General features: G+C 35.5%; 2 protein-coding genes across 2 annotated transcripts in view; one reads left to right on the top strand and one right to left on the bottom strand.

The window, feature by feature from the left end:
- LOC129002437 (G protein-coupled receptor kinase 1-like) overlaps positions 1 to 7,510 on the bottom strand; it is a 29,877-nt gene extending 22,367 nt beyond the window's left edge. Inside the window, exon 1 of the mRNA XM_054430238.1 lies at positions 7,096 to 7,510. Coding sequence (XP_054286213.1) covers positions 7,096 to 7,208 — 113 coding nt within the window. The 5' untranslated portion in view covers positions 7,209 to 7,510. The remainder of the gene's footprint in view (positions 1 to 7,095) is intronic.
- A 3,852-nt stretch (positions 7,511 to 11,362) lies between these two features.
- Positions 11,363 to 16,087, top strand: LOC128983133 (selenoprotein S-like). The gene is made up of 5 exons (XM_054402305.1): positions 11,363 to 11,630; positions 12,444 to 12,587; positions 13,881 to 13,987; positions 14,363 to 14,495; positions 15,781 to 16,087. Exons 1-5 carry the CDS (start codon positions 11,546 to 11,548, stop codon positions 15,861 to 15,863), a joined length of 552 nt encoding a protein of 183 aa, XP_054258280.1. The 5' UTR covers positions 11,363 to 11,545; the 3' UTR covers positions 15,864 to 16,087.
- Positions 16,088 to 16,281: the final 194 nt, after the last annotated feature.

The raw sequence follows: 16,281 nt of genomic DNA on the forward strand, positions 1-16,281 counted from the left end.
TAGCCACTTTGTTCTAAATTTTATGAGGATTACAAATATATAATAATATAAGAAAGTAGATTTGCAAATAAATAAGTTATGGGCAAAAAACAGATTTCAGTACATAGCGTTTAGCTAAGAATGCATAGCCTAACCATAGCTAGGAATCTGGCTGATAATTTACATCAATATCACTACCTACTTCTTCAGGATCATCAACCAGCACTTCAAAACCACTTAAATCTTCTTATAATGCAACACGTATATCACTACTTTTGATTTTTAATACTAAAACAATGATAAACGTAATAAAACACATCAGTCATCGGTCCGAGGGTAACCTAGCTGTTTACAAATACACGCACACGCACGTCAGCTGTCTGCTACAATTAATTACGATCGGCTCAGAGAAAAAAAAGCGCTGAGACAGACCTCTGGAGAAAGCTTAGAATATTACGGAAAGAACGATACCTAACTCGATCCAGTTCAATCCGATTCAGTCAGTCATAGAGCCTTCGCCGTAAACGATGTCTGCTTGTCGAAAAATCGACAAGTAACACTACAGAAAGTGTGCTGCTTGTCGAATTTTCGTCAAGTAACACTGGGAGGGTTAACTGGGCTAAGTTATGCTAATATTGATTGAAACTATCGAATTGAAAATATTGATTAATAATCGATATTTTTAAATGGGTATATCTATACTATTATAAAAAAGAGGTGGTGTCTGTGTGTGTGTATGGGAAAAGTAAACGCGAAAACTACTGGTCGGATCGGGCTGAAATTTGGCATGATGATAGCTCACATTCCCGATTAACATATAGGCATATTTTTATCCCAAAAATCCTTTCGGGCTCCGCCCCAGTGGCTCTGGAGTTTCCCATGTTAACCTTATGAGAAATGAAATTATTGAATCTTAACAGCTGTTTCAATTAAACAAGTTGGTTCTGTTCTGTGATGTTCAATAGCATTAAAGTTACAAGGATTACCAACAGGGTGCAGCACTAGCACTATTATTTCTTTTACATTTATGACAACAGCAAAAGGTGAGTGAGCGTAGCGAACGAACTTCAACCTGGAGGCGAGTGAGCGTAGTGAACGAGCTAACCTGAAGGAAAGTGAGCGCAGCGAACGAGCTCCAACCTAAAGGTGAGTGAGCATAGCGAACAAACTTCAAAGAGAACCTAAATTTCTTAAACCATGTCCTCACTCATAACTGCTATAAGCATTTGATACTTATATGCCAACCCCGTACGAAGGACGGGTACTCTGCTAGTCTATTATAAAATAAAACTATCATAACCTAACCTAATCAACCAAACTTGCTGATGGTGAAAAAATCGCATGAAGGTTTCCCAATCGAATCGATAACTTAGTTTCAATCAATATTAGCATCTCAGCCCAGTTAAGAAACTGTACCCCTCTTGATTCTTAAAAACCCCCAGCAGTATATTTTGGTCTCCAGCATCCTTAATAGGCGAGTCATTCCATGTCAAATCACCCGGGTCATGAAACCCACCATCTCAGAATTTGATGAAACTTTGTGAAAATGTTCATTCCTATGCCCTAAGTAAAAATACAAAAAATTTCGAAGATACTGCTGATGCTTTTTTTTATATTAATTTTTTGCGATACACCGTTTTTACCATTTCAGGCCTCGGAATCGACAACCAAATGTAGCCTGGGCGACCAAAAAATTTAATTATTCACAAACCATTTAAGATAACACTTTCAAATTTTTAAGGCATGTTTCCTATGTCTTGAACATAAATAAAACAATATATAGGTCACTCTAGAGTATAATAAAAAAATTATAAATTTTAATTTAATTTTTTCAAATTTGACCGTCATGGATTGTGAAAAACGGCTATAGCTTTTTTCTCCAACCAGCTAGAACAATTATTTTTTTTGCAGAATTTTCCTTAAGATATTACCTGTTTGAAAATATAAAGATATTAGTGGTTTTCTATGTACAGATATTGGAAAAAAATAGTTTTATTAAAATATTAATTGACGCTAAAAATTTAGTAACATATATTTTTTATCTTTAAAAAAAAATACTTAAAAGAATTTGCAGTTATGAAAGCTTAATTCACATAAGTCCTGTAGTTCTATGACAATAATAAATAAAATTTTTGAAGATTACTTGATATTTCCTTAAACAAATTTAAAGCTAAAAGCTTTTGAGCCGTATACCTTGAAATGGTTCTAACAAAATAGTTTATTTTTTTTTTTTATTATTGGCTAATTTAAAGCTTGAGTAAATTTTATGGCATGAGAGATTAGTCACATGACGTAGTTATTTTGATTTGAAGTCCTTCCTGACTAGTAGCCATTTTTTCAGGTTTGATTCAGCCAGCTTTAAGTTCTTGGTTGTAAAGCTCGTTGAAGGCTTACTTTTCTGTGTGTGCTTTTTATGGTACCTCCAAGACCATCTCAGGTTGACTTACCACAGCTTGTGGCATAAAAGGAGTGCTTAGCATTAATCCCAAAATCGTTTTCATGCTCATATATATTTTTAAAGTTTTTCCTGTTTTTATATTGCCCATCACATCCATCTGTAAAATAGTGCACCTTTGTGACTGATGGAAAACTGTCTTTCAGCCATTTCATTAGTTTTATTTGGAAGACATTAACAAAAGAGACATCACGATCCAAGTAATCACTAATAAAACAGTGGTTTGAAACCTTTAGTTCCCCCTCACTCGCGAAATAAACACATACGGGATGAAGTGTACAACCGCCTCTTGACCAGTGATAGCTCAGAATCTTAATTTTATTTTGAATCACAAAACAATAGTTCTCACTAAAGTCCAACAGTATTACTGCATCATTTAGGAGAAAGGTTTTCTTTAAGATGTTTTAAAGATTTAGCTTGGGATTTTGCCATTAGTACTTTGCTCTTGTGAGGAATGCTTCAGATGAATATGAAGACGCTGAACTAGTGTTCATGCATCCATATGGTGCTAATAAATCATTTTACTGGCCACAAAGAGAAAGATTCCGGCTTGATCCCTTTTAGTAACATTGTATGTTCAGTAGGTGCTCCACAAACAAGTTCTACAGGTAGAACTTATTACTTTACAACCAAGGATTTAGAGCTGGCTGAATCAAGCCTGAACAAATGGCATGCTAGTCAGGAAGGACTACAATTTGAGTAAATTTTATAGCATGAGAGATTACACACATACATAGTTATTTTGATTTGGCAGAATTTTGAAGTTATAACCAAATTTTAAAGTTCGAAGTTTGTAACTAAAGGTTTAAAATCACTGTGTAAAATCAAGGTAGTGATGACTTGGATCGTGATGTCTCTTTTGTTAGTGCCGTCCAAATAAAACTAATGAAATGGCTGAAAGACAGTTTTCCATCAGTCAAAAAGGTGCACTATTCTACGGATGGATGTGACGGGCAATATAAATACCCCCGTTGCAGCAAACCTGCATACTAAGCGAATTTCCATTTACCCGGCTTGATTTCTACTAAAATATTCCCTATAAATTTTCAGATTTATTTCCTATTTAAATAACATTAATTTTAGTGAGTAGGTAGTTAGGTTTGCTGCTACGGGGAAGATGTTGAGGTGTGTTTTTTCAATTGAAATATTGATAGCTTAGTATGAAATAAACCAAATTGCCAAATTTGATTAAAATATATCCATAAACAAGCAAACTAGAACAGTTTATTTATTCTCCATAAGAATAACATGGGAATTTTAAATTCACAATTTTTTAAATTTTCTCCGTAGTCAATGAACATTCAAATACCCCCGCCGCAGCAAACCTGACGCCTAAGCGAATTTCCATTTGGCTGAATTGATTTTCAATTGATCTATTTAAATAACATTAGGTTTAACGAGTACCTAGGTTTGCTGCTACAAGGAAACTAATAAAGTGTGTGTTTTAAGTAAAATAATTATTGCTTAGTATAAAATGAATATATTTGCCAAGTTTGATCAAAAGATATCCATAAACAAGCAAACTACAACACTTTACAATATTCTCCATAAGAATAACATGGGAATTTTAAATTTACCATTTTTTTAGTTTTCTCCGTAACCAATAACCGTACAAAAACACTTTGATATACTGAATTGTTTGTTTTTTTAAGCTCTTTAAGAAGGTTTAGATAAAAATTGGGAAATTTTGTGTTTTGAGGGTCAAAAGTGAGAAAAACCAATTTTTACCCCATAAAACCCTGTTCCCATGGTCCGATCATGCTGGATCGCGAACTCATTCAAGTTTATCCCGCCTTACACCTTCAAACCGAATTTCATCAAAATCGGATAAAAATTACTTAAGTTATCGTGTTCACGGACACATATACAGGGTGAGTTTCTACTGACCGTGTTAACTTCGCCAGTAGGTTCTACTCACTAAAAGGAACAAAAAAGTTCCTATAAACCCATGTCCGATTTTCGACCGTTTGGCTGTTTTGGGGGATTTTGTGTTTTTCTTATTTTATTAGACTTTGCTCCACAATTTATGTAATAAAAACTTAACCAATTACTTTAGAGAGTTATAGTTATTATCATTGGAAAGAACATTAAATTTGCTATAAATCAAAGGTTTCATTCAACAATTATACCATTACATAGTCCACGTTATAACCAAAATAAAGTAAAAATGTCATTAAATTAATTAATTACGATAATTTTCATGGGCCTCCTTTGATACATAAACCTGCATTTATGCAATGTTGAAATGCATAAAAAACTTGGCATTTTAATAATCTTTCAAATGATATGCTATTCAATACTATTATTGATATAAACCAGTGAGAAATTACTAATAAACTACAATAAAACACGGTTTACAGATTTTGTTTTTGCACAGTTTTACTGTTAATAATAATTACTGTATTCATCATGTTGGCATAATCTTGATTGGTAAAAGGCTCCATATTTTAATAAATGTTGAAAAACTCTTAATTGACTTGGAAATATAAAGTTAAAACAGCAAATTACTCAACAAGGTATGTTCAAGCGGCTGAGTTATCTAGCTATAGATGACAAATCAATAAAAGCTGACTTATCAAGCACAAGGTAAAACTAATTACACAGCATTTAAGAATCAAACACACTACATCTTTGAAAATGTGAAAAACCTTGAGTTTATACATTTTATTAATTCAGATAATTTTAATAAATATTTAAAAGTTAAAATAATGTACAAATTTTATCAGATAGTTCAATCAAATACATCATGGAGTATACAGTAATTATTATTAACAGTAAAACTGTGCAAACACAAAATCTGTAAACCGTGTTTTATTGTAGTTTATTAGTAATTTCTCACTGGTTTATATCAATAATAGTATTGAATAGCATATCATTTGAAAGATTATTAAAATGCCAAGTTTTTTATGCATTTCAACATTGCATAAATGCAGGTTTATGTATCAAAGGAGGCCCATGAAAATTATCGTAATTAATTAATTTAATGACATTTTTACTTTATTTTGGTTATAACGTGGACTATGTAATGGTATAATTGTTGAATGAAACCTTTGATTTATAGCAAATTTAATGTTCTTTCCAATGATAATAACTATAACTCTCTAAAGTAATTGGTTAAGTTTTTATTACATAAATTGTGGAGCAAAGTCTAATAAAATAAGAAAAACACAAAATCCCCCAAAACAGCCAAACGGTCGAAAATCAGACATGGGTTTATAGGAACTTTTTTGTTCCTTTTAGTGAGTAGAACCCACTGGCGAAGTTAACACGGTCAGTAGAAACTCACCCTGTATATATATATATATATATATACATATATAAAAATTTGAACAAGTGGTGTTTTTGGCCTCTGGGGACATCAAAATGAAAAAGTAAATCGGTCCCGGGCCTAAGTCTTACCATGAGACCTACGGTAATAGCTACGATTTTGGGATTAATGCTAAGCACTCCTTTTATGCCACAAGCTGTGGTAAGTCAACCTGAGATGGTCTTGGAGGTACCATAAAAAAGCACACACAGAAAAGTAAGCCTTCAGCGAGCTTTACAACCAAGGACTTAGAGCTGGCTGAATCAAACCTGAAAAAATGGCTACTAGTCAGGAAGGACTTCAAATCAAAATAACTATGTCATGTGACTAATCTCTCATGCCATAAAATTTACTCAAGCTGTAAATTAGCCAATAATAAAAAAAAACATTAAACTATTTTGTTACAACCATTTCAAGGTATACCGCTCACAAGCTTTTAGCTTTAAATTTGTTTAAGGAAATATCAAGTAATCTTCAAAAATTTTATTTATTATATTGTCATAGAACTACAGGACTTATGTGAATTAAGCTTTCATAACTGCAAATTCTTTTAAGTATTTTTTTTTAAGATAAAAAATATATGTTACTAAATTTTTTGCGTTAATTAATATTTTAATAAAACTATTTTGTTCCAATATCTGTATATAAAAAACCACTAATATCTTTATATTTTCAAACAGGTAATAGCTTAAGGAAAATTCTGCAAAAAAAATAATCGTTCTAGCTGGTTGGAGAAAAAAGTTATAGCCGTTTTTCACAATCCATGACGGTCAAATTTGAAAAAATTAAATTAAAATTTATAATAATATTATAAAATTTTTATTATACTCTAGAGTGACCTATGTATTGTTTTATTTATGTTCAAGACATAGGAAACATGCCTTAAAAATTTGAAAGTGTTATCTTAAATGGTTTGTGAATAATTAAATTTTTTGGTCGCCCAGGCTACATTTGGTTGTCGATTCCGAGGCCTGAAATGGTCAAAACGGTGTATCGGAAAAAAATTAATATAAAAAAAAGTATCAGCAGTATCTTCAAAAATTTTTGTATTTTTACTTAGGGCATAGGAATGAACATTTTCACAAAGTTTCATCAAATTCTGAGATGGTGGGTTTCATAACCTAAATTTTTTGGGTGATTTGACGTGGAATGACTCAGGCCTAAGTTAAATGTAAATAGGTAGGCGGCCTAAATCTGATAGCCCATCCCTCAAACTTCCACCCTTGGCAGTAGACATATGTAAATTTGAAGGCAATACCGTACCTAACTTAAAAAGGTATGTAGGCCTATGGGATAAGTTAGGTCTACTAGGACACACATTAAAATGAGTAATACAAATTTGAGGTAAGCCTACCTAGGGTCTGGTAGGACTATTTTCTTACTGGCCCTTGCTGCTGGAGTACATTTCGACTTTTCCATTGCCATTAAATAGCTGACATCAGCTAATACGGCTTCTAAATCTGCCATGTTTATCCTCTGACTTTTAACGAACTCACTCAAAATAATATCAGGCCTATGGCCCAATCACACAAACACTACCACTCAGAAAACTTCATGTTCCGGGAATTCTGTCACTGCACATAAAACACTTAACATTTCTCTATTGACGCCACGATTTCACATATTCCACATTCAATGTAGATACCATAGCTATTAAACTACCGAAATTCTGATGTTAAGAATCTCAAAACACAGAACAAAACTAAATAAAACACACGAAATATGCACGACCGAACACAGACGGGAGACAGATCCTGGGACCTGGATCACTGATCTAGGCCTAGTTTTGGGGAGACAGTTCGACAGTTGACAGTAACAAAGAGGAAGTAATATCTACGACAAAGTGATTTCATATGACCATTTTTCATGTAAAATAATTTATTTTACATGTATTCCTGCGAACGTACTCAAATTACTTTTTGTTATCATATTATAATAGAAGAAGATTGATTTGATCCTAATTAAAGTCAGTACTGTAGCGTTTACTTGGTAGGAAACCGAACCCAACAGTCAAACTCAATAAAGGTTGGTCAAAGACTTGCTCGGCCCATGTCAATTTCGGATCTTACAAGAAATCCAATAATTTCCATAATTTCACTTTCACAGTGAGTCTGGACTTCAAGTTTCAAAACGTGAAGATGAAGCTGTATGGGCCTTCCATCTTACTCTCATTCGATTAAAGCCTGTTTGCAAGAGAAAACTATATAGTCTTTGTCTTTAGATATAGATTCGATATAGATCGATTGTAAAAATGGTGTTTACCGTATGATAAATAAATAAATAAATAGATTCTAGAATAGATTCTGACAGTTCCCGCCTTGAGCTGTTCCAAGTCCCTACCTTTCGACAGGAAAGTAGTAGAGCATTATCATTATCTCAAAGTCATGTAGGCCAAAGCCCGTTCTAGTAACAATCCCCAAACTGACAAATCCTGGTACCTACACCGAGGAACTGGCAAACTACGCCCTTACATATGCATTCTTCACGATTTTTATATCTGATTTTTATAAGACGTGCACTGTCCCCGAACGGAAAGAAAGATTCCATGCTTTATATTTTCAAACCAAAAGACTCTATCGTTGTAAAGTAAACGAAGCAAAATAGGCTTCAATGTGTTAAAGTTAAAGATAAAAGAGGCATCCAACACCTGTAAAGCAGCATGGGACATTGTTAATTCTCACAGGTCTCCTAGACCTTATACCGTAACAGAGGATTCCCCTAATGATTTTAACAACTTTTTCTCAGGAATAGCTGACAAAGTTGTGGCATAATCAAGGCCCCACTAGGAAAACTAGTTCCGGCGGCCTCTCATCTCCTGGATGTCTCATCATTCTGCAGCCTAAATCATTAGAATAAGGTGAGCCCTAGCTTTATTATTAAGCTAGATAGTTAAATAGCTCAAATAGCCAGTATGTTTTTGGTGTCTTCTGTTCTGTTTTGAAGGCTGTCATCCACACCATCGTGGACCCACTCACGACTGACTATCGTAAACCTGTCAGAGAAACGGATGCTTCTCTGACGCGCTCAAGACTGCTCGGGGCATCCCAGTATTCAGGAAAAGTGACAAATCACACTGCTGTCCAACTACAGGCCTATTTTTGCCATACTGCCTGCCCTCTCTAAAGTAATAGAGTAGAGTCTGTAATGAAGATACAATTAATCGAGTAAATTAATTTAAATTTGTTAAACTACTGTAGTTTAAACACAGCCTGACGATGGAAACATAGTTTCTGAAAGCGCTTGTGGATTAAAATAATGTATTATATATTGGCCTTGTTGAACTTTTAAGTTTAATTATACATTTCACTAAATAAATCTATGTAACAAAATGTATGAATTTATAATATAAAAAGTATTAAGTGTCTTTATTAGTATTTCAAAACTGTGCTCTAAGTCCAAAAATATCAAGTTTAAAAGTAAGAGGGATAACGGCCTTACCTTGGCCAGCCGGCGCTGGTTCCTAGGGAAGTGTGAGTGATTGGTAAAGGTCTACCACCGAAGGTGTTTTTCAATTTGGCTGCAAAGAGATAGGGCAAGGCCATGATCAGCAATTTGTTGGGTATTGAACTTACTGAATGCAAGAAGCAGCACAAAACTGCTTACACACAGCAATCTACTGTACACAACCAACTGCTGTAACTGTTACTTCTACAATTGTTTGATTGATTGAAAATAATTTACAATATACATTTTTAAATTTATTATTGAATTAAACTTTTCTCCAAAACGCCCTACCATTACAATGTACACTGCTGGCGTGGTCCTGCAATTCTGCAAACTATCATCTCCTATCTAGAAGGTAGAAAGCAAGTTGTGTCTCTCGGCGGTGCGACTTAATTCTGGGGTGAAGCTTTTGAGACATGGAGTTCCCCAAGGATCGGTTCTTGGCCCCCTCCTCTTCACTATCGTTATAAATGATCTGGTCTTAAACAATAAAACATTGCTGTTTGCAGACGACACCACACTGGTCACCAGAGGCAGGGATCTGAGGAAACTGAATATCTAAACCTTAGTGACTGTATATACCATGCTCTTTTTCAAAGCCACGTAAGCTATGGCATCCCACTCTGGGGTCATACAGCTGCAGCATATGACAATTCTTGCTCCTTCAGGAGATGGTTCTGAGGGTGATTACGTCCGCCGGGTACCATGACTACTGTAGGCCTTTCTTTAGGGATCTAAAGATTCTGACTGTCTACAGTCATACATCCTCAATAGTATGGTATTATACTCAAGGAAAACTCAGCGAAACTTTACTCGACCGTTGACGTGAGGGCCAACACTCATACCAGACACGAAATGCCCATCTCCTTGACCTGCCTAGATGCCGTCTTGCCTGGACCCAAATGGGCTACCCTTACTATACCAGAATGATCTATAACACACTTCCATCTAAAGTGCACGAGCTGGACGTGAAGGCTTTTAAAGACAAAACTGAGGGACTATTTGGTGCGCAGACCTCTTGAGGAGTATGTTTCTATGACCATAGATAAAACATGCTCCTTTCATCTGTATTCGTTGAATGGGACACACCACTCTTTGGCAACGCGCCGCCATTATAAGTAGTTATTATTTTTTGGTTTTAAATTTGAAGGCAATCTTTTCCGACTTTGTCGGTCACCGATGACGCAGTATTCAAGTATGTAAGTGTAAAGCACATGAAGAAGTAATAATCTCCATGATCTATATATAGTAAGCAAGGTTGAAGAAGAGTAGTAGGTGAAGTACACATCCTGGTGGCTTCCTGTGCTGCAGCATAAGTTCCTCGGAGCGAGCTCCCTCACCTTCCAGATCCACAACATTTTACCGAGTACAAGAGCACAGACGGGACTACAAAGTGGTGTTCGGTGTGTTCGTATTCATTAGAAATAGGGAAACTATCCATGTGTGTATTTTAACCCAAATACCAGAAACCGTACGACAAAGTATAAATATGCAGCAATTAGCAGGTTTCTGCACTATAAACAGTACAAGGAAGCCAACTTTGTCGGGTGACTGTAGGAAAACAATATTAACACCAGCTGTTTTATAAGTCAGGGCCATTTATTGAATGCCCAATAGCCCAATGCTCAAGGACAGCAACTTTATGTCCATGTCCAGTTTCGAACCATCAAAAAGCTACACAGTTTTTTTCAGGATCGAACCGGCAACCTTATGATCACTAGGCGAGCACTATAACCACTGAGCTACCCAGCTAGAACCACAGTGGCCACACAGAGTTCCAGTTTATGCAGTAGTGTCTGTAAGTGTAATCTAGACTCAACCGTTTAACGTGCTACTCAAAATGATTCACAATACTTAAAAGCGTCATGATGAAAAAACGGCTGCTTTCAATTGGCTGCATAACACCACAGACTAGGGAAACAATAATTTCCAGCTCAGTGCTTAAAAGGGAAACAAAAGTTCCCCTAGTCTGTGACAACACTGTTTTACACTGTCAATGAGGATATTTAATCTAAGACCATACTTTCTTATGACGTCATATTGTCATGCACACATCACTTACCTTTACAAAACTCAAGGTGCTGCGAAGTAACCAAAAGAAACAGCTGTAAATCTTGGATCAAGAAATAACCAACTGTCAGTGGAGTGGTGTTGACGTAATAATGACATCAGCAGTTTGCATTCTAGAAGAAAACCCGTCTGCTGGAGAAAAACAAAAGGTAGATAATAGGAAAAACACTAATTTTTATACCTTCCAACTCAGAAGTCAGGACCCAAGGCCGGATATTTAGGTGAAAAGTGAAAAGTACTGTTTGCAACTTTGAAACTCGCCATTTAATTTGAATATAACTTAGAGCAGCATGGATGATCTTAGTGAACAGCAAGAATTCTCGGAATCATTTCAACCAAGTCCGCCTTCGTTTTTGGTTAATATATGCGATCAAGGTTAGTGTGAACACAAACCATTTCTGACTTTCATTTCCTTACCAGCCTAACTTTATACATAATTTACTACTTCTTTAGCGATTAGGTACCGAGGACGGGAATAAGTAGACTAGGCCTATCCTAATTACTTGTCTTTTTAGCCAATTAGGCCAGGGACCGATTTGCTTTTTCATTTTGATGCCCCCAAATCTTATTATAATCTTAACTGATTGTATTTTGTAAATGGCATTGCCGTGGAAAATAAAAATGAAAATGACACTATTCATTAAAATTTGTATAGCCCTAGGCCTACTGTAAGTTATATTGTAGGCCTATAGGTTTATAAGACCTTGTGTTTTCCTCAACGTTCAATGTCTGCGAACTAAGTTTAATCTAGTGGAGAGTTTTATGGATTTTATTCAACCTGATATCTTTGCCATAAATGAGCACTGGCTTTTTCAAGAAGAATCGAGTTTTTACTCAAAAATAGGTGACTGTAAACTTGCCAACATCCATTCCTGGAAAAATAACATACACGGTGGGGTAGCTATTTACGCACATGAAAAACTCAAATGTCATAGCCTAATCTTGATTTGAATGATTTTTGTGTTGATTTTGATTTGGAAATTGTTGGAACAGTATTCGATGATTATACAGGGTGTTTCCAAATTGTCCGGACATATTTTGTGAACTTGTTCCTTAGGCTAAGACAAAGATAAAATGCTGTATAAGTATAGCTTAGGCCTATTGAAAATAAACTTATGATAACTTAAAAATTATTATGTGTAACTTAACTACATTTGATTATTTTATGTAATTTGTTTTTTATTTCAGTCACTGAGTTCATTGTTGCCTACGGCTGGTATTTCCTCATCATCGGGCTGGTTATTATATTCTACTGGGATCGAATTCGTAATTACTTGGATGAGAGATACAGAGAACAGTCTGAAAAAGAATATGAAGCAAAATGTAAAAAAGGTAAGTTAATTTCTTTCAGATTTAAATTCTCATTCATAGCAATAGGGGTTTTTTGTGCATTATCACTTTGCCACATAAATACCAATGTTAAACAGTAATTTTGTTTTATAAAAATAGAAAAAAAAACTTTTAGTCCTTCTCTGGCTCCTTGTCGGATAGTGCTTGATTTCCCCTTTTAGGTTCCTACCAGAACTAAATCTTGGTTACCTTACCAAGAACTATTAGGAGTGTGACGCATAGCGACACGCTATATTTTACATAGTGTGTGCCGTTCGCGAAGCCGGGCTGCATGACTATCTCGTTGCCTGCCGCGACTGCATAAACGCGCTATCCCCACCCTCCTAGACTCTTGTCCTCTCCTCCTTCTTGCTCAACCAACCGTCAGACGAAAAGGAAGCCAAAAATTCGCCGAACCGGACTCTCATGTTACGGATAAGTTTTTTAGCTTAGGACTAAAATTAATAGCAATAATGTCTGGCTAGTTCAGGAAACAAGCGGGGAGCCCTTCTGGCTCACCCGACTATTGAAATGAGGTCAATTAACTCTTAGCTGAGATGGCTGCCTTCAGCACCCATCCTTATCGAACATGAAATATTAAACCACATGTTCCCAGAATGTAACTTAGCAATTATTTCCAGTTATCCAAGTTCAGTTCTTAGTGGGAAGGATAGATTAATATGTAAATAGTTAGTTCCATAGTTCAAATCAAAGCTGGCTAGGCAGGTGTTCTGATCTGGGTAAAAGGTCTCCGTCCCTCTGGTCCCCAGCAATCTTCCTAATTTTATTGGTAGCAGATTCAGCAGGCTTAAATTAAGTTTGGTCCAGACACATCTATTCCTAACCTATTAGCCTTACCCTGTTTATTCCCTCCTGATTACCCGAATTCCCTCCTCCATACCATTAACCACCCATTACCCCATCATCTAACCCTCACCGAACGGCCCCCCAGCTACAGGAGTAAGAAAATACTCCTCCAAAAAATCCTAAATTGTCGCTGGATTTTGACGATTTCCCATGAATAAACAGGCCTAATTGTGCTGTTAGCATAACAATGAAACCAAATATTTTTTTCATTTTTAGAAAATGCGGATGAATTAATAAATTTGCCTTTGAATAGGCCTATATTTAAAAAAGGGATTCATTGGAGAAAATGAGATGCACCCAGCTAAAGAATTCTAGGTACGGTATTGTAATTTGTTTTAAATGTAGGGGCAGGGGAGGACATGGAATTGCTTCCTCTCAAACCGCCTAAATTTTGAGAAAGGATTATAAGTAGTAATATGTATGTTTTAGATCCAGACTGGTTGCAGCAAAGACAAAGAGAAATGGAAGTAGCCAGGAAAAGAATGCAAGAAGAATTGGATAGAAAAGCTGCTGAACATGCTGCTAAGATGAAAGAAGTAAATTAATTTTCCAATGAACATATTTTAGAACAAATTAATCGCTCTGTCACATAGGCTAGTACCTAAAATTAGCAATCCTTGGCTTAAGTATTGGCTACTTTTTGTATCAGTCGATTTAGGAATGGAACTTGGTTCACAATCAGACATTAAAATTTATATCAGTTTCTGTTTAATTTGGAATCTTAGAGTTAAAAACAACAAAATCGAAACCAAAACACCTACCATGCTAATGTTGCATGTAAGTTGATATGGAAAAGTTAGAGAAATGCCGTGTGGTTTTCGTCTCATAGTACCGATGAGTAAGGTCTTGATTGTATCGAGATAGTTTTCCATTAGCTATCAAGGGTTTACGTTTTAGCTTGTTTGTTTTAGAAGGAGGAACAAAAGAGAGCAGCATTACTAGAGTCGAGTAGAGAAGGTGGGCAGAGGCTAGGCTATGGAGAAGCAACCACGGCAGTGAATGCATCGCAAACAAAGAGCTCTACAACAAAGCCTTACCGTCCGGGTAAGATAAGTAGATAGAATAAAACAGTTAAGCAGAAAAATCCAGTTCAAAAGGTGTGAGAATTTATTTCTAGAAGCTTTTTCCAGGCGTTTTCTTGTTGTCCACCTATGTGTACTAGTCCACATACACCCCTTTTTCTGAAAATGTTCTATTGGCTACTTTATTTCAATTATTTATGAGTGGTGACATCATGATCATCCTATTAGATTGAAACGATATTTTGATTTTTCAAGAAAACAATCTTTACAGATACTTTCTCCAATCCCAACTATAAAATCTCCACTCGATTAAACAAACGTTTAGGATAATTAAGCCGTAAATTAAGCCGCTTGCACAACTATGATTAAAGATTTTAATTTTCTGTTTCTATACTGATTGATAAAATCCTGGAAGTAAAAAACTATGAGTAAGAAAATGGAGTAGGATTATTATGACGTGTATTTCAATTTTCAAGACTCAATTATTTAGTCCTATCATATGTTACACAAACCCTTTGAGCTCCCAAGTCTAAAATATCAAACAGCAGTTGAGTGACATCACCAAATTTCTATTTACCAACAGTCAGTATCAGAGGCGGCGTTAAGGGGGGGGGGCAGTTGCCCCCCCACATTCATAAGGAATATTTATCAAAATTATAAAATAGAATTCTATCACAATAAATCTAGATTTCGTCCCCCCACCTCTCAAGCCCAATCGCCGCCACTGGTCAGTAGGAGTATAACCATTGGCTATTGCATACTAAAGTAAACATCCTGTTTTGCTGTCGCCAATTTTTCTTTATAAAAGAGCCTATTTAAGTGAGCCTGTCACAGAATGGGCTAGTGTCTAAAATTCAGCATGTCTGTTAATGGGTCATATCAATTACCAAAGCTCACAATAAGTCGTTCCATTATTTTGACTTCTTAAAAATGTTTGTGAATTCAACAAAAATTAGTAATTTACATCAGCACAATCTGTCAGTGGCTCACATCAACCACGGCAATTTTTATTTATAAACTGGCGACAACATTAACATGGTGATGGAATGTCTAGATGTTTCAATAGTCAAAGGTATAGCTCGACAAAAATGGTTGAATATCTGACATGTTCCGTTATCAATTTTGGGTTCATAAGATGAGGGGAAACCATGAAAAAATATGCATGGTTAAATTAATTTAATAATCCCTGGAACCAAAGGGATTAAACACAACTTCACCACAGCACATTATTTCCACTTTCGTATGCTATAACAATAATTTCAGCTGCTTGAGATGTGTGAGCCTAACTTTTAACATTATGTCCGCAGAATACAACCCCCTGATGGGAAGTGGGGGCAGTGGCGGCTACCGTCCCCCGCGTAGGGGGTGTCCTGGCGGGGGCTGTGGATAATCCAACCTTGACACTGAAACTCAAATCTAACGTAAGCTTAACATTGTACACACAAGTAACATAGGGTGACTGCATTTGTGATATAAATTCTAGTTTTTATAATAAATTGATCTAATGCCTAAAAGACTATGTTTATGAGACAATTACTTTTGTTACCTTTACATCACGAGTATGGTTTTGTTACTTAATCCACATTTTACCAAATAAAAATATTAAAACTGTTACTTGTTTATTTTTATTTCCTTTTCTTTTAAGTGAAATATTCTATGGCCAATGGCCATTGCCCATGAGATAGGTACTGAAGAAGACAAAACTGCATGAACCAGCTGTATCCGTTTTTTTTTTTTTTTTTTATTGAAGAGAATTTAATTGAAGATGTGTTTTACTATTCTTTTTTAATTGTTCGTGCTAAGATATT

Source organism: Macrosteles quadrilineatus, unplaced genomic scaffold, assembly GCF_028750875.1.
Source record: "Macrosteles quadrilineatus isolate MER2022 unplaced genomic scaffold, UCM_ALF_1.0 Scaffold_1__1_contigs__length_201487025, whole genome shotgun sequence".
Taxonomy (NCBI): domain Eukaryota; kingdom Metazoa; phylum Arthropoda; class Insecta; order Hemiptera; family Cicadellidae; genus Macrosteles; species Macrosteles quadrilineatus.